The sequence below is a fragment of the Populus nigra genome, chromosome 3, assembly GCF_951802175.1.
Source record: "Populus nigra chromosome 3, ddPopNigr1.1, whole genome shotgun sequence".
Taxonomy (NCBI): Eukaryota; Viridiplantae; Streptophyta; class Magnoliopsida; order Malpighiales; family Salicaceae; genus Populus; species Populus nigra.
The window spans coordinates 4,997,398-5,023,603 of record NC_084854.1 but is presented as its reverse complement, the minus strand read 5'-3'; the positions used below and the strand labels follow the sequence as shown (position 1 = coordinate 5,023,603).

The 26,206-nt window shown below is 31.8% G+C and overlaps 3 protein-coding genes across 4 annotated transcripts; 1 reads left to right on the top strand and 2 right to left on the bottom strand.

Annotated features, from left to right (window-relative positions):
• The first annotated feature begins 2,056 nt into the window (after positions 1–2,056).
• Positions 2,057–4,690, top strand: LOC133689117 (uncharacterized). The gene is made up of 2 exons (XM_062108866.1): positions 2,057–3,837; positions 4,407–4,690. Exons 1-2 carry the CDS (start codon positions 2,630–2,632, stop codon positions 4,453–4,455), a joined length of 1,257 nt encoding a protein of 418 aa, XP_061964850.1. The 5' UTR covers positions 2,057–2,629; the 3' UTR covers positions 4,456–4,690.
• A 2,768-nt stretch (positions 4,691–7,458) lies between these two features.
• Positions 7,459–10,389, bottom strand: LOC133690120 (3-ketoacyl-CoA synthase 10). Its single transcript, XM_062110314.1, has 3 exons — positions 9,937–10,389; positions 8,837–9,462; positions 7,459–8,339 (listed from the first exon to the last, which is right to left on the bottom strand). Exons 1-3 carry the CDS (start codon positions 10,345–10,347, stop codon positions 7,775–7,777), a joined length of 1,602 nt encoding a protein of 533 aa, XP_061966298.1. The 5' UTR covers positions 10,348–10,389; the 3' UTR covers positions 7,459–7,774.
• A 12,608-nt stretch (positions 10,390–22,997) lies between these two features.
• On the bottom strand, positions 22,998–25,646 carry LOC133689173 (protein WHAT'S THIS FACTOR 1 homolog, chloroplastic). 2 transcript variants are annotated; one of them, XM_062108954.1, is made up of 2 exons: positions 23,915–25,646; positions 22,998–23,820 (listed from the first exon to the last, which is right to left on the bottom strand). In XM_062108954.1, exon 1 carries the CDS (start codon positions 25,278–25,280, stop codon positions 23,916–23,918), a length of 1,365 nt encoding a protein of 454 aa, XP_061964938.1. In that variant the 5' UTR covers positions 25,281–25,646; the 3' UTR covers positions 22,998–23,820; position 23,915. The 2 variants fall into 2 exon arrangements, with proteins under 2 accessions (XP_061964938.1, XP_061964939.1); XM_062108955.1 differs by having other exon boundaries at positions 22,998–23,349.
• Positions 25,647–26,206: the final 560 nt, after the last annotated feature.

The following is a 26,206-nucleotide window of genomic DNA, read 5'->3' as shown; positions in this document are numbered from 1 at the left end:
TAGCTGTGTCCATAAATCCTGGCTTTAATCTTAACTGGCTGGATTTAGGGTTTTGTTGGGGTTTGAATATAAGTCACGAAGCCAATCAATCTGGCTTTTACTTTCATGAACATGGTTCACTTAGGTCACAATTTGTCATATATAGGGGAGTCAAATTGTGGGGCTGGTGGTAAGGCTCCTAAGGTTGATCTTTTCTCATGAGATCGGGGCATCGGACGAGAGAGAAGTTAGACATGGATTGGTCAATTGCAAGGGGCAGTGATAGCCCATTTCCATACACATTAGACCCAATTTGGAAGAATTTGAAGATGAACATTGAACAGAAACAAAGCACACAAGCCATTTGGCTTTGCTGTGTAGAAAGTCGTAGCAATCCAAGAGTTTAGAAAACATCTCTGTGAATGAATACTGAGAGGGTTAGATGTAGTTTTAGTCAATTTCAAGGTGCAGTTGATATTTCAATGCTTACAGACATATATAGATCTCATTCTGGAAGAAGTTAGAGATAAATAATGAACAAAATTAAGCTACAGCAAGCCATTTGGCTTTGTCCTGTACTAGTAAATATACAGCAATTAATCTCGGAGTTTCTTTGGATTAAAAGAGAATCTCTCACGAGCTATCAAGAGCGGTTACGGACTGAAGGGAAAGGAGTGACTGCTTCAGTTGTGCGGTGAGCTGTAACAGTTTGCAAATCACATAATCTTTGGATTAAAATCGCATGTTAAAATGATGTATTTTGCTCCCTGCATGCACAGCAATTGATCCTTGTGAAAAAACAGTGTCAGTTGCAAATTTGAATATAAAATTTAGATGTTAGTTCTAAGCATAACTCTGCTTTCTCCTTCCAGAGCAGTAGGTGACTAGGGGCTGATCTCTTTATATTTACAGCAGCAATAAATTCTTTTCTCTAGGCTTTATTTTCACTGTTATTGCTGCCTGAAAACTCTGCTAAAAGACAGAGCCATGCCTCTGGGTCTGCCACCTCCAATGAGAGTGTGAAAACTTGAAGTGAAAATATATGCAGTGAAAAAGATGGCAAGAAACGGAAATAATATAAAAAGTAGAGAAAGAGGATGGTATGGAGCATTTCTGTCTTTAACATCCTGTGGAATGCCTTTGCAAAAGGTCCAAGTTCTCTGTTTCAAATGAACAGACTCAAATCATGTTGAGCAATTTGTTTTGAACAGAAAATTTGGATTTTTCTCTCCCCTTTTCTTTTTTTTTTCCCTCTTAAAAAAAGGAATTGAAAAGAGAAGGTTACAACAGTAATGGAGATTCTTCTGCCAGTCTTTATATAGGCTTTTGCTGACGTTTCATGAGTCTGGTCCCATAGTACTTGCAGGCAAGATACCAGAATACCCTTTCATCATGCCTAAAATGCCCTCCTCTACCCATGAATAATCACTAGCAAATCAGGAAGTCGTAATCTCTCAATTACTAAAAAAAAACCCTGCTTCTCAATCAATCCAAGAATCCATCTTTAATGGATTTCCCTATCTTCTACATGGGAATCACTTCGTATGTACTTTACATGATGATAACTTTCTTACTTCAACCTCTGAATGTTTTAGTTCAATCACTGGATTTTGTCACGCCTTTCTGAAATAATGTTAGATAATCTAAAGCTTTAGAACAATTCTGGTTGGCGTGAAAAAACTTTACACACAAAATATTTTATAAATCTTGATCATAGTAGTTCATATCGGGATATAAGTTGCATGATAATTAATTGATGCAAATATTGTGATTCATTATGTATTTAGTGATTATTAGTGACCCGTAAGTTAGAAATAACTATTAATTGAAAAAAAATACTTGAAAAAATGTTAACTTGAGTGTAGCTGTTTGTGTCTTGGCCACAATGAGATGATGTTGGTGATGACCATGTCATGCATGCATGAGACATGCAAAAGTCTCATGCCTTGACATTTACATTTCTACCCTTATAGTTAGAGTGTTTTTTTTTTTTTTAAAAAAAAATATTTGTGCACCATCAACTTTTTTCCCAAAAAGATATTGGAGATTCTTAGGGTGTTTGCTTTACAAGTTTGGTTTATTGAAGTTATATTCCTTGTATTTTGTCAGTATCAATATGTTCTTGTAAAGTTATATTTTTATCGAATTCGATACTTCTGTGGCTTTTCTTGATCCCTTTAACTATTGATATAACACAAAACGCTAGCTAGGATTATAGGATTCTCCTCACTACTGATATTCTGAGCTTGAAGATGGTGGTGCTATTTCCTTTTGGATGGTGAAAGGAGGCGTTTTCACTCCAGGAGGCGGAGTTTTTGTAGTTTGGTTAAGGGTAGTCTAGGAAAGCAACACCCTAATTGCTCATTTATGGCGGGTATTAGAACGGTAAGAAATGTGGTTTGCCAAACCAGGGAAGAATCCAAAAAAATTTTAAAACCCTAGACTGTCATCAAACTAGTATTTATAACACCCATGAGGCCCTTCGGACTAGTACTCCGGATCAGCCTCTGCCTTTCTCTGCGTTGTGTACTTTTGTCCCTCAGACTCAGAATATTGAAAAAAAATCCTTATGATTCTTCCTACCCGCACTTTCTTCCTACATTCCTAAGTTGAAAAAGAAAGAGAGAGACAAGGACAGAGAGAGAGAGAGATGAGGGGTAGATCCTCTAAGCAAGAAACTAAAGAGGGCATGGAAACTGGTAAACTTAGGAAGCTGAAGGAAGAGCCTCATCTCTCTGGTGCTTATATACGTAGCCTTGTGAAACAGTTAACCTCTTCAAGAACCAAAGACCCCATGAATCCCAAAGGCCACGGCTCTGCTGATAGTGATGGTTTTTCTGGCAAAAATATGGCCGATTATAGCGAAGGTTTAAGTAAAAACCAAAAAAGCCAACAACCCCAAGAACCTCAACCACACAAAAAACAGGTCAGGAGGAGACTGCACACCAGTAGGCCTTACCAAGAAAGGCTTCTTAATATGGCCGAGGCTAGAAGAGAGATTGTCACTGCCCTAAAGTTTCACAGGGCAGCTATGAAACAGGCCAATGAACAACAACAAGAACAGAAAAATCAACAAGAACAAGAACAGCAGCAGAAGCAGCAGCAACAATCATCGCTGCCTGTGCAGCTTTTACCCCCTCCTTGTTTTGAACAAGAAGGAAAAATAAAATCTAGGAGAAATCCAAGAATATACCCATCAAACTCTACCGATTTTTCTAATTATGTCGACAACTTTTCCTATAAACCTTTCACTCCTCCTCCTCCCTGTCCTCCTCCATATCCCTTTTCCTGGCCTAGTTCTTCAATTCTTGACCCAACTACCGCTGAAAATATCAACTTTCCCCTTCCAAACCAAACCTTAGGTCTAAACCTCAATTTTCATGATTTTAACAACATAGATACCACTCTTTATTACAGCAGCGACAACCCACCATCAGTTTACTCATCCTCATCTCCATCATCTTCTTCTTTCCCTTCTCCTTTCATCGCCACCGAGGAGATTCCTTCAGTTTCAAATACATGCGAAGGAATGCCACCTGCAGCATTTGATGTAACTGACTCATATGGTGGAGCCGGCTTACATCAAGTGATGGATGATGAGGAGATGGCAGAGATCAGATCAATAGGAGAACAACATCAAATGGAATGGAATGATACTATGAATTTGGTCACATCAGCATGGTGGTTCAAGTTCATGAAGACCATGGAGCTTGATCCTGAAGTGAAGAGTACAGAGGATGATGGCTGCCACCCATTTGAACAGGTCATGGAATTCCCAGCCTGGTTGAATGCAAATGATCAACAACATTTCAATGATCACTTCTCCCAAGACTATTTCCATGATGCTGCCTTGCCTTGGTAAGAACCCAAAATTTTAATATATAATTAAAAGATGCATGGTAAATAAATAAATAATGAGGAAAATGTTTTATGTTTCATGTTGTGCCACAGTAGGTGATTTTCTTGTCATTAAATGAATTAAGAGGTTTTGTTGATTTCAGACAACGAATTTCATTATCTGAATATGGTTTTAGATCAATAAATGCTTGCTAGAACCCTGAATTATACACGGATTAGCTAAGAGGTTGATCAGTGTGGGTTCAGATTTGCAGCAATAAACAATTGCAGTTTATGCTCTCTCTTTTCTTATCTTCTTTAAAATTTATGGCTTGCGAGGGACCTCTGAACCTAATCAAGGAGATGATCACCGGCTTTACTTTATAGGCTTGCATTAATTCAATCAGGCCGCAGAAGTTTTTCTCAATTGTTATTTATTTATTGATTAAGATTATTCCTTCGTTTTGGGGATTAACCATCTAGTTGTTGCGTGCTGAAAGAAAGTTTATTTTATTCCACACACGTCCAAAAGCTGTTGGTGGCTGATGAGTTCACTGATTATATGTTTTTGTTTGGTTTTGGATGTACAGCATGGACATTGGAGAAATTGAAGGAATTGATGGGGAGTGGCTAGCTTGACAAGGATTTTGATTATTTTTTGTTAATCAAATCCTTGGATGTTTTGTTCTCTTCTTTTTTTGTCTTTCTTTTTATCCATCGATCTTTTTCTTTAGTGGTCTTTGAGCAGCTTTGTGATTTTAATAAGGCTTGCAATTAAAGAAGTTAAGGTTGGGCACTGCCAGGCCATGAAGAAAAATAATTTACTCGAGGAGTATGCTTTTCAACTGCTTAATTATATTGAAATATTTATGCAGTTCTCACAAATCATATCACATTTCAACGTTTCGGAGGAGACACGCATCTTCGTATAATTATAGCATAATGCATTTGCTGCATGTTCTATAAGCAACTTCAGTTTTGGGGAAAAATGACAGCTTACAGCTCACAAATTGGCCTCTTGTTTTATTCTTTATCGTGAAAAGTCTGGGCAGATTCCTGTGATTTTGTTGAGCAGGGTGGTGGAAGTAGCTATTTGTTTAGTCAAGCAAACTTTACCTCTTTGCACTCAGTTTCTGCTACTTCTATATTTCCGAGGGTTCTGATGTATATTGGTTCTGAAAACCAGTCCTTGTTCCTCCAAAAAGTCCATCCCGTCTCCTCAGAATTAAATCTCGTCGGGTGCAATGCATTACCTGTTTGTTCAAGCATGTTTTTAACCTTGCCAAGCTTTGATCATCATTCGACTTGTATCGCAAATCTGCCGTGTGCAGGTTGACATCACCTTAATTAATTTACCCCTCAGAGTCATGCTGGGAATCCATGAATTCATCTCCTGCATGCCGGGCAATGATATTTATATGATTAGTTCTTGAAAGAAAACAGCATGAACTCATTTAAGCATGGTAGAACCCATACACACTAGTAAAACATAAGCGATTTTCTAAGAGGTGTTGTACACAAATAATATTAAACGGGGTTGATCTCGTTAATAGCTTTGATCCCGAGTTATATAGGATGACTCGAATTAATCCGAATCAATCTAGAAATTTTAAAAAAATATATTTAAAATTTTAATATTTTATATAAAAAAATTAAAAAATAATTCATACGAATATAGAATATACATGTTATAAATAATAAAGTTTAAAAGATTATTTCAAAAGATTTTTTTATCTCATATTAAAAAAACATAACTTTTTTTTATTGTAAACATAGGATATATTTATTAAAGTACTTCAAATCCCATATTGAAAAAATAACTTTTTTCTTATGAACATAGAGTATATATATACTAAAGGGCTTCAAATCTCATATTGAAAAAATAAAACATTCTTCTATTAGTTATATAGTGAATTTTTAAAAGGGTTAATAACGAACTAAAAAATATAAAAAAAGGGTCTTTGGCTAGGAGAAAAATCACATTTGAAAAAAAAAAACAAGTCTCTTTCAGGTTTTGTCGAGTCGACCGAGTTTGACTGTTTTTTTACTCTTGTCGGTCTTTAACCTTACTTGAATCGATCCACCTACCAGGTCAATCGAATTCCAGGTCGACTCATCGAGCAGTCCGGGTTTAATAATTATGATTGTACACGCATGAACTAAGAGTTTCTTTTGAAAGTAGCACAATAATAAAAAAAAAAGTTTAAAAAAATAACAATCTAGAAAATATTTAGAGTCGATGAAAGACTTTTTTAAATTATTAAATAAGCTAGCATAAATTATAATGAAATATATATATATATATATATATATATATATAAAAGATAAATTAAAATTTCAATGACAACACAACAAATATTATTTAATAAATCTTAACAAAAAAAAATATCATGATACTAAAAACTTCACTTACAAGATATCCACCACTCATGTAGCCATCACTTTTAGACAACTCATATGATCTATATGACCCACTAGTAAAATTATGACAGCTAATATTATAATAATATTAATAAAAAAAATTTATTTTAAAAATAATGATTCGTGGGACAAATAAAAAATAATAAAAAAAGCAACAAAAAGAGACAATTAAGTAGATGGTAACTTTGGCAATGTTTAAGAATGCTATGAAACTATATTTTTTAAAAATTTGAATTTGAATTTTATTTTATTTGTTTAAAAATAATTTTTTTATGTTTTTAAATTATTTTAATATATTAATATTAAAAATAATTTTTTTAAAATAAAAAATATTATTTTAATACATTAAAAAAAACACTTTAAACTGTAACTGTTATAAAACTTCCAAACACCCTTCAAAGAACTTATTAGTCCATTATTAATTGTCTCTATTTATAACCTTTTCCTTGATCTTGTATTCGTTTTTCTTCTTATTAAATAAATAAATAAGTAAAAAATAAGTTGAAACCAAACTCTTGTTAAAGCGCCAATACACCGTACCGGTTTCTTTTTCTTGCCACGCTATTCGGTTCCTTAAAACGCCCAAATTAGGGATTCTTACTGTTTTGATTGATTAATTAATCGCATCTTTCTTCAATTTCTGAGGCTTAAAATAATTGGAAATCTGTATGAAGCAATCAAAATTAGGTCTGTGTGGACAGGACTGATGGAACTGAAATGATGTTTGTTTATTTGTGGTTTCAGGGATGCGAAAATGTCATTAAGTTGTTTCTTTGGCGGAGAAGACAATGAGACGGTGTTCCTAGGCATTGGAGATAGAGGTTTTGGTGCCCTAGTATGTTAATACTAGGATATGAACATGGTGTATTTGACGGGCATGGTTCAGTAAATAGTGATTTTTCATTTTCAGTTTTGATCAAGCTTGAAGGAGTTGCGAATGCCACAAGAGATCAAATATGGCCAAGCTTGTTGGTTGCAAGAATAGATCAAATATGGTCATCACGCTTACATCCTTAACTTAATTTCAAACTCATAATTATTTTCTGAGTTCTATAAATCATACTGGAGCCTCCAGTCATGGAGGTGAAACTTGCATGTAACGCTAGAAATTAGTTCAAGAAACATTTAGAGTCGTTGAGTGAGGAGTTGATGCTTGTATTTTAACAAGTTCATAAGAAGTTATGTAGGCTGGATCAAATTTAAAGAATGGAGGCACTGATCTTGGCAAATAATAATCACAGTAGTATTTTTGATCGACTAAGATCGATTAAACAGAGAGACTGCTTAAATTATTTTTCACAACTTGCAATCAAAGCTCCAAATAGATTGTGCTTCCTAGTGACACCTCTACCGGAACTTGTGTTTTAACTTAAATATAGAACTTCAAGAACATACTTAAATAATATCATATTATAGACTAGACTTCAGATTCATCAACTTTAAGATCAATAAAAAGAACTGTCAAGCCATATATAGGGATGCCAGAATGCCTAATGCCCCCCTTTGTGCGAGTCCAGTGTCGATAGGTATCCACAGCTTACAAAGGCACGGGGTATCTGTCAATGGAATCGAGCCAAGGATTGTTCCTAGAAGGCTTTCTCACACGCCCCATGGACCTCCAAACCACGCTGTTGCACTTGAACCCAGACCCGAAAGCAATTTGCCAAATCCTGTCTCCTCTCTTCACCCTTTCCTTAGCTTCCAAGTAGGCCAACTCATACCAGACACTGCTGCTAGAAGTGTTGCCAAACCTGTGCAGTGTCATTCTTGATGCCTCTATGTTCTTCTCACTCAGTTCAAGATTCCTTTGCAGCTCATCGAGCACCGTCTTGCTGGCTGCATGGACACAGAAGTGCTCAAAGGCAAGCTTGTAGTCTGGAATGTAAGGCTTGGCCGGTGGCGATGATGGGGACCCGTTGCTGTTCCCAGATAAGTGCCTCCAAATCAGTGTGGTAAAGAAGAGGAGCTGCTCTGAGAAGGGTAGCACTAGAGGGCCTAGCGTGGTGATGTTGGTTTTAAGGGCTTCACCTCCTATTTGCACGAGGTCTTTGCTGACTTTCAGCCCCTTGAACTTCTGTTCATCTTCATCTTGGTAAATACACCTAAAGATATAGGGAAGTGCATGAATTAGCTATGGCAAGAAAATGGACATCTCTTTCCAGAGAGAGGAAGAATAGTGATAAGAGCCATGATTCGTCTTCTGACGAATCATCTAGTGTGAACACTCTCATCTAGTTTTTTTAAAACTCAATCCAAGCCAGTTTCTAGATTAATCTACATCGAGTTTAATAACAAAATTAATTAGTAGTCCAAAAATCAATGTTTGACAAAATTTTTTCTTCTAATTATTCAAAAAATGGTGCCTAATAACTGCTGACGGGTATATATAATTAAAAACCATGATGAAAAAAGCTAATAGCATTTAATATAAAAATATTTAATTTAGTCCCTAATCTATATATTCATTGTCAACTGACTCCTAAAAACTGATAAAGATAAGATGAGTGGTAAAAATATTACCCATTAAGTTTCTGTGAACCAATTCCACCACCTAGTTTATCTGAAAGGCAATTAATTAAAACGGGCCAAACAAGCAAACCTGAAACTACGGTCATCAGCTCCTTTGTGGGTACGGACTATATGTTCAAGGCGGTACTTGGCATGGCGAAAGTCGCGGCGGCGGTTAGACAAGAGCACGGCGGAGCAACCCATCCTAAAAAAGCAATTAGGAATAAGCATAGAACGGTCTCGGCCTGGATACCAATTATAGCCCACCATCTCAGTGCTAACCACCACAGCATAATTATTTGGGTTAGCTTGTAACATGTCACGGGCTAAATCCACCGCTATAATCCCAGCACTGCAGCCCATACCACCGAGATTAAAGCTTAAAATGTTGCCCCTCATCTTGTAGTGATTGATGATCATGGCAGAGAGCGACGGCGTTGGGTTAAAGATGCTGCAGTTCACCACGAGGACCCCAACATCTTTGGGGCGGACCCTGGTCTTTTCAAAGAGCTCATCAAGGGCCCCAAACATTACTGTTGAGGCTTCAAAACGCCCTTCCTTCATGGTTGCACAATTCTCGTGTGACATTATTGCTTTTGGGATATAGGTCTCGTCTCCTAAGCCTGATGATTTCAGAATTCTATTTTGGAATTCGAGGCTTGCCTCATCAAACTTGCCTGATTTCCTCGCTTGCTCAATGAACTGCTCCCTCGTCACCTACAGTGGGATTTAATTGTCATTATCAGACTTCGTGATATTATAATATTTGACTCAAAACCATTTGTAAATGCTATAGAAAACCCTTCAAAATAATACTAATAATTGTTGATGCTCCATATAAACATCAACGATTCCTCTTTTCTCTTTTCTTTTACGAAACTCATTGATTCTGAAATTACAGAACATGGGCAACTTTTTCCCTCTTAATTTTCATCCTAGATATATAAAACAGATTGGACTCAGAGTCACTTATCATGCCAAATGACTTCATTGAATATCCTAACTAATTAATTCCCACAATTGACATATAATTTCACATCTTGAGAAACCTGATTGTTTAAAGGATAACAGCACCATACTGCATAAGTCAAGTTTCGATGTCACATAAACCATGAGAACAAAAACCTTTTTAGGACACTAATAAAGGAGGCAAAAAGGGGTGATAATGAGATAAATAGAAAGAATTATTACCTTGAGATCATCATCAGGACGATAACATGCAAAATCAATGAGATAAATAGACCTTGGGCGTGACATGAAGTGGACAGAAACTGTGAACACAAGAACACCAAAGGAAGCAAGCACGGTGGCAAGATCATAGCGAGCATCTTGCCAAAGTTTCTTCCACAACTCTTCCCTGCTAAGGCTCCCCACCTCAGCACTAAACACGAGGACCAAAACAGGAATGGTAGCCAAGTAGATGGCATGATTGATAAGGTAATGGTAACCCAACTTGACATACTTTAGATTCACCGATTGAAGAAAGTCAGGCAACCTTTTCCTGACCCTCACTGAAAATGTTAGGGAACCAGCATTGGGCCCTGAAGACTCGACCCCATGCTTCACAATCTCGGTGGACAAGAGATCTCTTTCATTAGCCATTTTTAAGAGTCTAGTAAGGTCTTGATTCTTGATGAGAATGGTTAATGCGCATGTTCTGTGCTTTTATACAAGTCTGCATGGGATTGGCATTGATACTGATAACGCGAGGGGGTCAGCGGTGGGTGAGGAAAGTTAATGTTTACAACAACTTGAGTAAATGTGTAGTTGAAGTACCATCAACTGTCTTAAATTCTTCATTAAATGAAAGTGGCTCAGAACACAAAGTTCAAACTAAAAATTTTACTTCGTTTTTTCAGCCATTAGCCCATTACCATTTAAAGAGGATGACTTCACTCTTTTGCTGCGTTTTCTTGTGATATAACATATACAGAAAGTAGTTGAGACTTGAGACTGCTTGAGAAGAGTCCCTTACCAGACTAACATGCACCAGCTGGACCTAATTCATCCCGTATGATGTCAACTTTTTTATTTTTTCTCGAACCGCAATGTTAGCTTTTTTACTTTAGCTTCCACAGCTTAGCTTTGTACGTCACTCCGGTTCAGCACAGCCGTCGATATTGCCCAAAACGAAAGCAGCACGGCACATACACACTCCTGTATAAAAGAAAGAAAAATAAAATCGACAACTTTTAGCCGCATATTAAAATGTGTTTAGTATTGCGATAGCTATTGTGGTTATAGTTTAAAAAAGATTGTTTTATAAAAAATATTTTTAGTTGAGATTAGTTTGAAAAAATAAATATTTGATTAAAACTGTGGTTAAAATTAAGGTTGAACACAAAATAGTTTAATGTGTTTGGTTATGAATGCTTTTGAAATTAAAGTTATAAAATAATTTTAAAAAATATATATTAATATTGATAATTTTTAATTTAAATATTGTAGATTTAACTACTGCTACTACATCATAAAATAAATAATACTTTATATAAAATATTTTTTATTGTTCCATTAAACTATTTATAATTTTATCACGTATGAAATTCATCCGACAAGGACTACAGTTTCAATAGTTTTTTGAGCGTACAAAAAATCAGGTAAAATATCATTATGAATAAAATTAGAATTACGATCAAATTCTGCAAAGGTTACGCTATCATGCGATTTCCTTCTAATTTATGTAGTGTCATTGAATAATATTAAACACTAATTTTTTAGTAAAATACATTTTAAAACAAATGTGAAAATCACTAATTTATGCAATGCATGCAAGTGAATAAATTCACTTTACTGTTCACATGAACAGTGCAGTGAAAATCACTGCACTGTCAACGTATAACACAAACAAATATGTGCAGAGCACACTTTTCACTTTTGTTAAGTGAACAGTGTCAGCAAAGCAGGTATAACTTGCTTCTTCCCTACCTGCGTTTTTATGCGATTTTCAGTGGGTCCCATCAACTAAAAACACTGCTTTTCACTTTAACCAAACAGCATAAAATTGTGGTTTATTCAAAACGTAACTGCTACCGCGTAAACAAACACAGTCATAGGTGCTCTGCGTTCCGTCAAGGGCCGGGTCGGTTTTTTTTAACTAAAAATTACGACGTTCAAGTACTATACAAATGTATTTTAAAGAAGAAAAAAACATCTTGCAAATTGAGTTATAAACTATATTAGATTCAATAAGAATGTTTAATTTAATTATATGATAAAAAAACAATGATAATAAATATACTTAATTTATAAAGAAAAAGTGATATCAATGACTTGTAGAAAAAAATCTTGCTAAAAAAATAAAAATAAAATAAAATTACAAAGAATTCCACGATAACCTAATATTAAAGGATAAAATTAAAAAAATTAAAAAAAAAATTCGAGTTAATCCGAGTTAGCACAATGTTGAAGAAACTAAATAAAGTAAATAAAAAAAATTACGAATCTCAATTTTTAACCAATCTAATGTTAAATGATGAAATTTAAGAGAAAATTAATTTTTAAAAAATGATCCAAAGCAAAAAAAGAATAAAAATTAAAAGAATAAAAATCAAATTTGACATAAAAACAAAATAAAATGAAATGAAATGAAAGCTCTGAACCAGTTTGAGTTGGCATGATAAATTTATGACCCAAATCTTGAGGCAGTGTTATCTTCATAGAAAAAAAATCAAAAAATAAAAAAACTTGATCTTCAATAAACTCAATATTGAAATATAAAATTAAAAAAAAAGAGTAAATTGTTGTAAAAAAGATATATAAAAAAAGACCGATGTCAATTGAAGTTAACATTTTATACCCATGACTTGGGTCATGAGATCAGGATCATCGAATCAAAAAAATTATGAAGCTTAATTCTTTAAAAAAATATTAAAGGATGAAATTGTAAAAAAGAAAATCTTTCAAAAAAAATGGAATTTAACATAAAAATAAAATAAAATAAGAAGGAATGAAATTGAAGAGAAAAAATTAACTAAGAAAATGATATAAAAAATAAATAGCAATAAAAATAATAAGAACTAAATTTAATATAATAATTCATCATGATCAAATATAAAAGATGAAATTAAAAAAATATTAATAAAAAAATAATTAAAAAACAAATAAAAAACATAAAAAGAATTGGTATCACAATTGAGATAAAACAAAATGAAAGGACAGTACTAGTTTTTTTTTTAGGAGAAATAATCATAAAATTAAAATAAAAGAGCAAATTAAAAACAATAACAACGTATTGTAGCGGTCCTTTTTATCCTTTCACAATTTTTTATTCATGAGCACTCTCTTCTTGGTAAATTTCCTTCTTAGTCCCTTGATTCTTTTTTTATTTTGATCATCAAGCTACGGTTTCTTTCAATTTGATCCTTAAAAGTTTTTATTTTTTTTTGTTCTCATTTTTATGCACACCCAAGGTGCCAAAAATTGTTTCACAATTTAATGAAATGTTGATATTGCATGGAAAAGTTTAAAATATTTGCAAACAAAAAAAAAAACAGGGATCAAAGTTAACATTTACAATAATTGGTTGCCTTTTTTCCATGTTTATTGTTCAATAGGCATGTAAATCTTGGTTCCTCACTTTATATTTTCTTTCTCATCTGATCCCATCTTTTTTTCTGTTCCAAACTTCATTTATTTTACATTTCAGATCCTCGAGCTTGAGTAAGGAGAGAAAAAGTAACTGAAATTGTTTAGGAGAGAATGCTTTTGAGTGATTGAATTTCGACCACTGAATGCTTTGATTTTAGTATCTATCGATTCTTTTTTGAGAAAGAAATTCAATGAAGATAGTTTTTACCTTCTCTGGTGTCAAAAAGAAAACATGAATTGAAGCTTGAGAATTTTTTTTGTTTGACTTGATTTTAAATGTTTAGACGGATTAAAATGTGTTTCCTTGTTAGAAATGAAGCTATAGAGGTTCATAAGGTAATTGTTTTTCAAGTTTTAGATGAAATAATTGTTGAAAATTGATTTTTTTTTGTTTAAAAACTCATACCCCATTTTTTTTATCATCAAAGTTATCTTCGATGACATAAAAAGATGACATATGAACAACCTATCATCTACCAATACAAGAGATGTGTTGTCCACAAAAAATAAAAACAAAACACTAGGGTGGATGCTCTTTAAGAAAAAATAAAAATAAGGAGTGTTGGCCTAGGCTTCTAGACCCAAACATGCCTAGGTTTTTATGTTAGGTTGGATGCACGTATCAAGTCCATGTGCACCTGCCTCTTTAATTTTTTATTTTTTTATTTTTTAAATTTAATTATTTTTAAATAAAATTATTTAGATGATGTTTAAATAATTATGCTATTATTTTCAAATAATATTAGTAACTTCCATGATAACACTAGGAAGTTTTATAATTTTTTTTTATAATTTTTTCTTATGAGGTCATTCCACACTTATGTCCAGGTTACGGATTTAACAGGTTAACTCCGGTCGAATCGAGTTATTTTTTTATTTTATTTTTATTTTTTTTAAATCAATATTTTAACATTGGATTGATTGAGAATTGAAATTCATAATTTATTTATTTTTTTCTGTTGGATTATTCCAGTCTCATGACCCGAGTTGCTTGTTTGTCAGGTTAACCTGGGTTGACATAGGTCATTTTTTGTTATTTTTTAAACTTCATCTTTCAAGACTGGATTTATTGGAAATCAGACTTTATATTTTTTTATTTACTTTCTATAAGGTTATCATATTCTTATGATCCAGTACACAAATTGGTATATTAACATGTTTTGACCTAAATCAATCCAATATATTATAATTTTAATATTTATAAAAAAAATATCATCTTGATTATTTTATTGGAGTCAAATTATGTTTTTACCGGTCATTCAAGTTATTTTTAGACTCGCTAAATTATTAGAATCATGTCAAAACAATTCTTATAAAATTTAAATTTTTTTCCTACTAAAAAAACATATAACAATCTCTAAATATTTTCTAACATTAATTTTTTTTAATTCAAACTCGTAATACAGCGCAGGCTAACAATACACAGTACATCCTAAAGAGAAAAGGCTGTGCGCAAGCCTAAATATAATGTGTTCATACATGGCATTAATGTCTTCATAGTAAAGTGTTGTTGATGGCACGAGCTGCTATCTACACCGAAATAAATGCCCACTAACCGCCTAGCTGGCTACCTTGCTCGGTCAATGTCTCTGATTTTTGATTTCGAAGAACATACATTTCTCCAAAAACCACAGTAGCTAGCTTTGCCAGTCCTCCCATGGCGGCTCATTACTCAGTAAGGACAGAAAGACTACAGGAGAGGGAAACAACTTGCTGCTCTCTCGTACATATCTAGTTAAATTAAACTACCATATTTAAGTGGTCATCAAGGCTGTTCATGCTTTCATTTCTTTTGGTTGGGCGTTGGAATTAAGTGTGTTAAAAGACGTTTCTGCAACAAACACTAAGAATCATTTTGTTTCATGAAATCTAGATTTTCCTGTATTTATTTATAGTTAGAAAAGTTGGTTTGGAGAAAATATTTTTTGGCAAAACAAATTTAGTTTGGTTTTTAATAAAATGTTTTCATTTTATTCTATTCTGAATAAAAAATACTTTTCAGAAATTATAAAAAAAATAAAAAATATATATCTTGTTATTTATTGATTATAATTGTTATATATTTTGTTCTGAATCTTTTTTTCTTCAATTTCTTCCCTTAGAATTTAATTTGATTTGATTTTTATATCAATTTTATTTTTTATTCTTTTGATAGTTATTTTTTTTCTTTTATAATTTTCTTAAATGAATTTTGTTTTATCTATCAGATTTAGTCTTCATTATTTTGATTGTTATTTATTTTATTTGAAATAATTTATAAAATTAGATTTTTTTTTAATATCATCCCATGCCCTTTCAACTTTTTTATGTTTCAAATTTAATCTCTATTTTTTTTATTAATATTTATTTTATTTGAAATAATTTATGAAATTGAGTTTTTTTCCCTCTCAATTTCATCATCCTTTAACATAGAGTAGTTAAAATAACTAAGTGAGTCGTAAATTTTAAACTCGATTGGAGTTAACTTGAATCAAGTTTTAGAGTCATAAATCAGGCGGATTGACCCTAATTCACTCGAATTAATCTAATTATTTTTATTTTTTAATAAAATAAAAATAATATTTTTTTAAAAAATCACATAAAAAACCAACAAATTTTAACCGGATTTAAATAAAAAAATGTTGCTCTCAAAGTCAAACAATTAATGGACCTACGTACTTAAAGTTTCCATCGTACGAAAACTAAGTAGGAGTAATTTCTTAAAACGCAACATCTTGTTTTATTAGGAAATTGAGATACAGTTGGAAGCGTATGGTCCCGTTTAGATTTAGATCAATCACATTCTTGTATCAAAATGGAGTCAACTTTGTAGCTGCCATGAAATTACATCCTTGTTAATCGTTGACAACCAAAATATGAAATGTGTTATTACGAACATTGCTACCATTGTATCAAATATAGGATGCAATTGTGTTCTTCTTAAAGCTTTTATGAAAAAAATCATCATCCAAGCTACTAACGCTGAAACAATCAATATTTATATATTTATCAACTTTAAAAAGTATAATTTAATTAATCAGATTTTAAATTTGATTTTTAGAGATTACCAGTTCGAGTCTCACAAATCTCAAGATTATTGGAAGTTTACATGATCATTAACTTCAGGGCCAATAAGATTAGTCGAGGTATGCATAAGCTGACCGGATATCCACATTAATTAAAAACAAATCATATATTTATCTTGTCTTATTATAACTTTAATAAATTGTCTAGTTATTAGTTAGGTTTCTTTATTAGAAATTGTTGGGTGTTGATTTATTAGTTAGGGTTTTTTTATTATAAATAATTTCTTCAATGATATTCTTATATTTATTCCAATTTTATTTAAAAACTTATTGCATTAAGTCTATATCATATTAATTACTAGTTATATTTATAATATAAAACAAATACAAAATATAATCTCCAAGGTGGACCTATCAATTACATCACAGGATGGAATAGTGATTAGCTAGCAAGTATTATGGATATTTAATTTTAGCTGATTATTTTATTTTTAAGAGTGTATTTGGTATTGTGGTAGCTGTTATGGTTGTGGTTTAAAAAAAGTACTTTTATAAAAAGTACTTTTAGTTGAGGTTGGTTTGGAAAAATATATGTTTGGTTAAAAAATTATTTTTCAAATTGAGGTTATAAATATATATATATATATATATATATATATTAATATTGATGGTTTTTAATTTAAATATTGTAAATTTAACTACTGTTAGTACATAATGAAATAAATAATACTTATATGAAATATTTTTTATTGTTCCGTTGGTTTTTTAAGTGCACAAAAATATCAGGAAAAATATTATTTGAAACAAAATTGGGATTGCAATTAAATTCTACAAATGCTACGTCATCAAGTGATCTCCTTCTAATTTTTCAAATAAAACACAATTAAAAATAAAAATAAGAATTAAATTTTTTTGAAATAGATCGGATTCGTTTCAATACATTTAGTTAGTTTTAGGTTGGATTCGTTTCAATGCATTTAGTTAGTTTTAGATCGGATTCGTTTCAATTCATAAATAAGTTGAATTAACATGTTTAAAAAATATAAAACTCAATGCATTTTATTTTTTATATTATCTTTATTATTTTTATTTTATTTTTTCAAAGGTATTGAAAAAAAAGGCTAGATAGTTTTTTTTAAAAAAAAATTAATATTTTATTTTTATTTTTATGATATTTCTAGAGATTAAATTTATTTTTTTATTAAAATTTTTAAATTAAACTTTATTTCAAAAGGTAGAATGCCTTGTAACCTTTTCTATGGTCAACCAAGTGTTATGATCTCCTACCATTTTATCCTTCTGGCCCCATCTAAGTAGGTTTGACTTTCAGCAAATTTAGTATTTTTGTGAAAGAGAGTAACAATAGTTTGCAGAGAGCAGCTCTCAGCTGCTTTTCACAAACCTGTGGTTTGCGTGAATCCCATATCAATAGTAAAATACATTTTATTATAACCAAACATTTATTTTGTACTGTTTATTTTAAAAGTAAAAGCTACCGTATAAACAAACGGGCACTTAAGAGACCCAAGCTACCTTGGGTATATCCAAAATTTATTTATTTTTAATTTAATTCTGATTCTTTTAATTAAATCCATAACATATTTTATCTCATTTGCTGAATTCAAACCGTCTTCTTCTGTTATTTTCTCTTACACTGGGACTTCTCATAGCTGTAATGTTACTGAGTGGGATGTTTTAGGACCTGTCTTATTTTTTCTCGTATAAAATCCACAGAACCTTTTGTCTTGACTCGTAATGTCAGCACATGGTGCATTCCAATCACATCCAGACCGTTGAGCATCAAGATCTTACTTTTCTATATATGTCTTGATAACATTAGGATAGTCAAAGATTCATTTAAAGCAAACTTCCAATATTAATTTTAAGTTACCAGATGCAGTATTTGTCTATAACTTGAAAAACCAGACCAACACAATTCAATTCGATTCAGTAGAACACTTTTAATTTCTCTTTAATTTAAATACTTTAATTCTTCGAGATTTTTCATAAAAAATAAAATAAAAATCAGAAACGGAAATCTTACTTGAAAAACAAAAATTGAATAATCAAACTCAATCCTTCTTCCAGGGAAGAAGTATCCAGACCTTTAGATAGAAGAAATACGTTGAAGTTATTAAATAAACACAAGTTGATCGTTTATCTGTGCAATATCGATTATTAGTTATTGCATCACATATCTTCATTCCTGTCCTGCGATGCTCTTTTTTTTTTCTTTTTTTTTTAAGCAAGTATTAATGCCCAGCCAAGGGCGGAGGCATGCATGGGTTACGGTGGGCTTTAGCTTAAGTCAAGATTTTATCAATATTTTTTATTAATTTTATATAAAAAAAATTTGTAATTCTTAACCGAGATATCAAAAAATTCTGAAAATTTATGTGGAGCTTTCTAATATAATGCTTTAGCTTGGGTTAAAATTTCAGAATTTTTAAAGAAATTCAGAAATTTGATAAAAAAAAAACTCACAATTTGACCAATTTTACGTTATTGAGTGTAATTTTCAATCCAACCATCAGATTGAGCTGAAATTTTACAAGGGATCTTAAAATATATTAAATAAAACCTGGTTAAAATTTTAGAATGAACAGAGATTGGTAGTGCTAACAAAAAAAGCATCAAATAAAGGCAAAAAAACTCATTAAGGGTAAAATGATTATTTGTCATTAAAAAATAATTAAAACAAATCAATTCTTTCTTCCTTTTATATGTTGACGACTAGGCAGAAGCAGAATAGAAAAAGAAAGAAAAGAAAAGGCGAGAGAGAAAGAGAGAAAAGTAAGGGAAAAACATAAAAAAAAAATCCAAGGAAAAAAATAAGAAAAGTGAGAGAATAACCTTGTAAAATTACAAAGTCCAACTTATAAAATACTAATCTAAGGAAGAATCAAGTGAAGGAATGAGGAATTGAGAGAGAGAAAAAATTTAATTACTTTGTTTTTCAGTTGACATGAGATTGTTATTTTATACCGGTTAAGGGGTTGTTACAATATCGATTCAGATTTGATTATAGATAAATTATATTCCACAAAGTATTGAAGGATGTAACTTTAATAGTTAGTTTATTTTTACTTTCACTTTAATTTTATATACTTTTAAATTTATTTTTTAATATTTTGAATAGTGTATTTGAATTGAAACTTTACTGTTAACTTTAAAAATTAATGTACATGAGTTAATAATTTATTTTAAAAAAAAATTATATATTTATTTAATAATTCAAGACAGGAAAAATTCCTCGCTCCGCGGCGCTTGTACCTAGCCCTCTGGGCCGTCCCCTGGTCTCAATCCTAGGCAGATGGATAAACGCTACCCCACTTGAATGCTAGGTTCCCAGCTTTTCATGGCGAGGTTTCTGAGGGGCACTTCTATCCAACTGAAGCTGTGGACGATATGAGAAAAAAGCATCCGCAATATCTATGTAAATTCTTGTGAACGGAAGGGATAGTTGGCTAGGTAAGATCGAAATCTGCCACTTTCATGATGTGTGGATCGTTTTATCCAGATCGGTTGAACATCTATATCTGACCATTGATGATGAAAGAGCATCCATCGCTTTCAAAATCCGGAAGGTATCTTCTTACTTACCTCATCGTTGATGATATCACAAGCAGGCAAAGGCAATGGTAATGGCACTGGCATCCTTTCTGGTGGTATATGTAACCAACTCTGCGGCGCCTACCTTGACTTTCGATGTCATGCCCACTCGCTCTCGTGAGTTGGATGAAAAGCCCTGGCTCTGCACCTGAGTTTATATATAGCGACGGCAAACAGAGAAGATGCACTGTAACTTTGATCAAACAAATATATGATTGCAGTCATCGTCCAATATTTCCATGCAGAACAAATATGTTTGAATGGAAATTTAACCAAAATGTTTGTGGATTGATCCTCCTTGTAAACTACATGGTGAATTTCTTGATGGATTTAGAATCCGTTTGGCTACGTGGTGGCGTCCACGTTTCCTGCGGTCAAATTTTGTAAGCTGTTTGGTTAATTAACAAATGCTTATTACTGTACATGGGGCCAATAAATTACTGTGCTTGAAATGCGGGAAAAAAGAAAGCATTGCTTTCTGCACGTTACAAGACAAAGACCATGCTTCACTGTTCAGTGAACAGTGGATGCATAGCTCCATTATTCACTGAACAGTGAATGCATGCATCCACTGTTCACTGAACTTTTTTTTTAAATTCGTGCAGTTAATTAATTTCACTCACACTGAACATGAACAACAATTTTTTATTTTTTAAAAAAATTAGTTTAAGGTGAATTAAATTTACTTGTACTATAATCTCAATTTTATTCCTGATAATATTTTACCTAATTTTGTAGTTCTTGTCGGATGAATTTTGTACGTAATGGAATTGTAAATAGTTTAATGAAACAATAATTTTTTTATATATATAAAGTATGATTTATTTCAGGATGTAACAACAATAGTTAAATCCACAATATTTAAATTAAAAACCATCAACATTAATATATATATTTTTTCAAATTATTTTATAACCTCAATTTCAAAAGTACTCTTAACCAAACACATTAAACTGCTTTTTCTTTAACCTCAATTTCAACCACAGTTTTAATTAAACACCTATTTTTTCAAACCAACCTCAACTAAAAGTACTTTTTATAAAATAACTTTTTTCAAACCACAGCTACAACAGCTACCGCAATACCAAACACATTAGTATATTAATATTTATAATATAGTGTTCTTTACGCCTCTAAGGTGATTGATTTTTCCTGTTTCTTTGTCTTGATACAAAATTATTCCAACACAATCAAATAAAGACGAGAGGCCGTTAATGGATAATTGGAACTTTAACATCACAACATGGAACTCAAAGTTCTAATTCTTGATGCATGTGTTGAGATTCCTTAAACACATATATGTCACGGAAATTATAAATTAAAAAATATTTCAGGAGTTTTAAGAATTTTATTAAACAAATTTAGAGTTGTTTAACATCTATACAAAAATTACATAAAAATCAGATATTTTTTCAACTATGAATATTTGCTTTAAAACTTGATTGTCGCAAACTATAAGTCATCCAAATATTCAGTCTCTAACAATAATCCATACGATCCACCAGTAATAAATCTCTTAAACCTTTTTAGAAAAGAGTACTTGTTATACATTAGAGTGCTAACTTTTTTCTTTTGTGTTTTAGGTATTTACGTATTGTACTCTACTTATCCTTACATCACTTAGAAAATAATACATATAACATTCTAAAAATCTTATAAATGACAAACTATCAATTTTCTCCTTAAATAATATCACATATATTATTTTAAACTGATTTTAGAAATATATTCAATCAAGTATTTACTTGATTGTTTCTAGATCTAGAATTGTAATCCCTTGTATTAATCATATTCTAGTCCTCAATTTCTAAAATTTATTTACAAGCAAGTCCCACTTGATTAACTATCCTATTTTAATTTCTGATTTATAGTTCTTATATGTGTGACTCATTAGGTTCTCTAATAAGTTGATCCAAATATAAATCACAATCTTAAATAAAATAAGATTAAATTAATTAATTAAATAAATTTATTATCAATTCAACAATTGATTGATTTATATTTAATTATTAAGTATCATGTCTAACAACCTGTCATGATTTCTTAAATATTAGAAAAGTCATAAGTAATTTAACTTAGTGACTAGTTTCTCACTGTAATTATTATACGTTCATTAACAGTGTTCCAATTTAGACATATAGCATGAACTGTGTTTACTATGTCAAATCATATTTAATCTTAACATCATAGTCATTGATTCTTTAAATAGGATTTAAAACTCATTTTCAAACCTCATTTCACATTGTGCAAGAATTTACAATTAATATTATTTGAGAATAGATGAAATATTTTTCCAATTCATCTTGGGTGATGAATCTTCTTTTGATTACTTAAATATTTTCATATAGTTCATGTTATACTCAATATCTACTTATTTGTTACCCTTGATTAGAACAACATGTAGCATGATCAAAACATAACATTCTTTATTTAAGATAACTTAGTGATATCAAGTTTAAGAATTACTTACATAACCATCACGTAAGTCTTTCTATAGACACATGTGATCTCTCCATATGAAATTCTCATACAGGTCAATTCAGTGTACATGTTATACAACAAGCACTGGCATATTAGTTTTAGGTATTCTCCTTACATCTCTGTTTATGAAAACAATTGTTTTCTTTCATAAGAAAAAGAACATAATATATATATATATATATATATATATATATATATATATATATATATATATATATATATCAGTTTCAACAACTCTAATTAATGTTTAGTTTTAATAGAGCACTGACTAAGAACATTTAGAAACAATGCTTTGATACAATAAGAATCTCATAATTATAATAATTTTTTAATTTTCTTTGCAAAATATTTTTGTCCTCAGAACTTTATTTTTATTCTAGATTCTTTAATCAAATATTTGATGAATATTAAAGATAAATAAGTATTTACTAATAAATTATATATATATATATATATGAACAAAATTATATCAACTAGTTAATTACCTTATACATTATTAGCATGATTATGGGCTTAAAAGGCAAGCAACAGCAGAGAAAGTCTTGCTGAAAAACCACAGTCCAATTCAAAAAAGGTCCCAATTCAGTCAGAATTGTGGACCTTTTGTTTTATTTTGGCACAATGACAATATACAGACCCCAAAAGTTGCAGATCGACTCTGAAGTCTGGCCCCTAATTTCCTAGGACGGTCTTTGTGTTACTAGCTACTACAGATGCCTAACACTTGTTACCAGCACCACACCTCATAATAACTTGCAGTCGATTATCTCACTACAGTAACTGTTCCTGTCTCCAAATAAGTCAGCAAGCAGTTAAGGCTTCATTTCTAAATCCAGTAAAGGCACCAGAACTCATCAACCACACTTTCCTTCCAAGTGGCTGCATTACGAAATTGGGCACCATGGGCAAAAGCAGACTGGGAAGTGATTGATCATTGTATTATATTGTGGTATTGGATCAGTATATTGCATAAAGAAAAACAAAACTGAGCCAAAAAATAAATAAACAAAAAAATGCAACTCTCACATGCCTTCTAGAAATACCATACTGTTCTAATTTCTAAGCATTAAGAAATTTACACATTCATTTGATGAGGAAAAATTAAAGCTAATTATCTATTTTGCAGTCTATATGGCATAATTTCAGAGGCCAGCACATCACTCATCAGTAAAAATAGCAAAACAAATTCTGAAATATGTAGTCACTACCCCTATTTCTGACAAGTTTTGATGATCTGATACAAGGCATTCAAAGGGCCTTCCGTTTTTCTCTGCCCCCCCTCCCTCATATGTAGATGGTAAATTTGATTAGTGATCAGCGGCAGTATGCAATTTCCGGATTAAAATACCTAGATGACAAGAAGAGCTCTCTGCTTTGCATTCATAAGCTATAGCAGAAAAACGAACTCCATCAATAAACATATAATGACTCAGAGCCGAATTAAGTGAACAAAAAAACCTACGAAGGTTTAAATTTATGACCTCAAGATTTTTCACTGTTCCAGCCTGCGAGGCCAATTTCTCCAATATTCATCTCATCATTGTCTGCAAGTAAAGCATCTTCCACACCGACCATCTTGTCCTCATGCCCAAAATGCATACTTATATTTTCGTGTTCAGAACTACTCTCAATCAAACCACTATCCTCCAAGTCCGATAAATCGCCAAATGTTAAAATCTTCTTCTTCTTCTCTCTGTAACCAACAAGACTCAGGAGTTTTTCCTTCCAAACAACCAGAGGGCATTTTTCAATCAGTTCTTGACCTTCATAAGCTTCAGTCAAAAATACGCTAAATCTCTTCCCCCTCTCAGACACATAGAAAATCCCCATATGCTTTAAAAGAAGTCTCATCAACTTCTGTGGCATCACAAATTCCGTCCGAAAATGCGTAAGGTGATCAGTCACCAATCTCTTCTCAAGGGTAAAGCTAAGCAACTCATGCATAATGGCAACAGCCCTCTTATCAAATTCTAACGACCCAGCAGTAAGTCCCTTGGCATCTGCATATGGTGACAAATAAGACCTTTTCTGAAAATGGTCGATTTTCTCTCGATGTCTATACACCTTCTTGTAATTAGAAGGAAATCTCAAAGGAAATGACAATGAAAGCATTCCCGGCTGATAATTACTGCTTTCATTCACCCCTAATACTCTCTTCTCTAACTGTGTGATAGCCCAATCAGGATTCCAAGACACAAGCTCCAAATAACTGACTTCATCAACCAACTTAACAACCTTAAACAGTTCTGGATACCTATGCACCCATTTATCCCTAAAATCAACAGGCAAACCAAAATCTCTCCTAAAATTTGCTATTTTATCCAACCGAAGCCGCCTCTCAACAGACATCATTAAACATCTCGTCACATATTCTGCGACTTTGTCTGAATGCTCCTCGATTAATCTTCCCTCTTCTTCTACTAAATCCTCAGCTTCTTTTGTCATTCCGCACCATAGCACTCCCCTTTGATCCTTGTACAATTCAAAAAGCTTTGGCGATTTTCGAAGGAAGTCCGAAATTTTATGGGGTTTAGGCAGATTGATTTTAATCCTGTGTCGTTCAAGGTTCCTTACTGGGATTATCGTCTCTGGCTCCTCATTTAAAATCTCCATCACTGCCTTCACTTTTGATACTATTTTCCATTTCTCTGTCACTATTTCAAGATCTTGCACCCTTTTCGTGGTGCTTCTATCCTGCACTCGCTTACTTGTAGTCATCAATCTATTCTGCAACCAACCCAACAAAGTTTCTCTTTGCCATTTTCTTCTCACAGGCAAATAAGCAAACACCTGCGGCCCATTGGATTTATAGCTCAAAATTGAAGTTCTAACAATTTGCGTAACCATTATTAATGTATAGTGAGTTTCTAAGTTCAGACAAATGTATTGCGACAAGTGAAATAAGAGAAAAGGTCGCAATCTTGCCTTGAGTAAGGTTAAGAGGAACGTGAGAGGTGTGAAAAGGTAAAGAACGTAATTTAATGAAAAAGAGAGAATTGTGTTCCTAAAGTGTTTGTATAAATGTCAATCTGAGAACAGGTTCTTGACTGGAAAAGAAGCCCAAAAAAATTACTGCTGATTTGTTGCAAGAAAAGAGATAACCGGGAGAGACCAGACAACCAAGTTTCGATCACAAGACCAAAATTATCCTTCACTAAACAAACATTTTTTAAAAAATAAAGCCCTCCCATCCCAAATCATGCTATGGCAAATTTTAAAAATAGATCCATGGGCTTTAATATTCTAAAATAAAACAATTACAATGATATTTCAAGAATCATATAATGATGCCATAGTTTTCAAGTAAGATTAGAGGTTTTTAATGGCAATATTAGCAATTACTTTATGAATAATTATATATAAATATAATGTGCATAATTTTTTAAAAAACTTTCTTATGAATATTTAATAAAAATAAAATATCCATTGTTTTTATTTATAGGTTTTTATACAATTTTCTTAAATTAATTATTCCTTTATTTTTGTATATAGTTGCATAAAAATTACAAGGTATATTTTTATTTTTTGAAAACTTGCTTTTCAAATCATGATATGTTTTTATTAAAAAAACCATTTTATGAATAAACAATATATGTTCTTATAAACAAAGAAGTGATTTTTAACTAGAGAAGTTTTTTACAAAAATTCATAAAAAAACTGGTTGTTCAACACAATTGTGTCTCAACAATTTATCAAAGAAGAGAAAAATCTTTTTTCAAATTAAAGACATGTTGTTCCGTGCATTATTGTAAAATAATTTGCCGTTCATATAT

Bases quoted from the DNA above. Each gene is read 5' to 3' on its own strand.
- LOC133689117 (XM_062108866.1), top strand. From the start codon at position 2,630: ATGAGGGGTAGATCCTCTAAGCAAGAAACTAAAGAGGGCATGGAAACT. The intron at 3,838-4,406 runs GTAAGAACCCAA...TTGGATGTACAG, and splicing joins CATGATGCTGCCTTGCCTTG to CATGGACATTGGAGAAATTG.
- LOC133690120 (XM_062110314.1), bottom strand. From the start codon at position 10,347: ATGGCTAATGAAAGAGATCTCTTGTCCACCGAGATTGTGAAGCATGGG. The intron at 9,463-9,936 runs GTAATAATTCTT...ATCCCACTGTAG, and splicing joins GTCCTGATGATGATCTCAAG to GTGACGAGGGAGCAGTTCAT. The intron at 8,340-8,836 runs GTTTGCTTGTTT...CTATATCTTTAG, and splicing joins GCTGATGACCGTAGTTTCAG to GTGTATTTACCAAGATGAAG.
- LOC133689173 (XM_062108954.1), bottom strand. From the start codon at position 25,280: ATGGTTACGCAAATTGTTAGAACTTCAATTTTGAGCTATAAATCCAAT.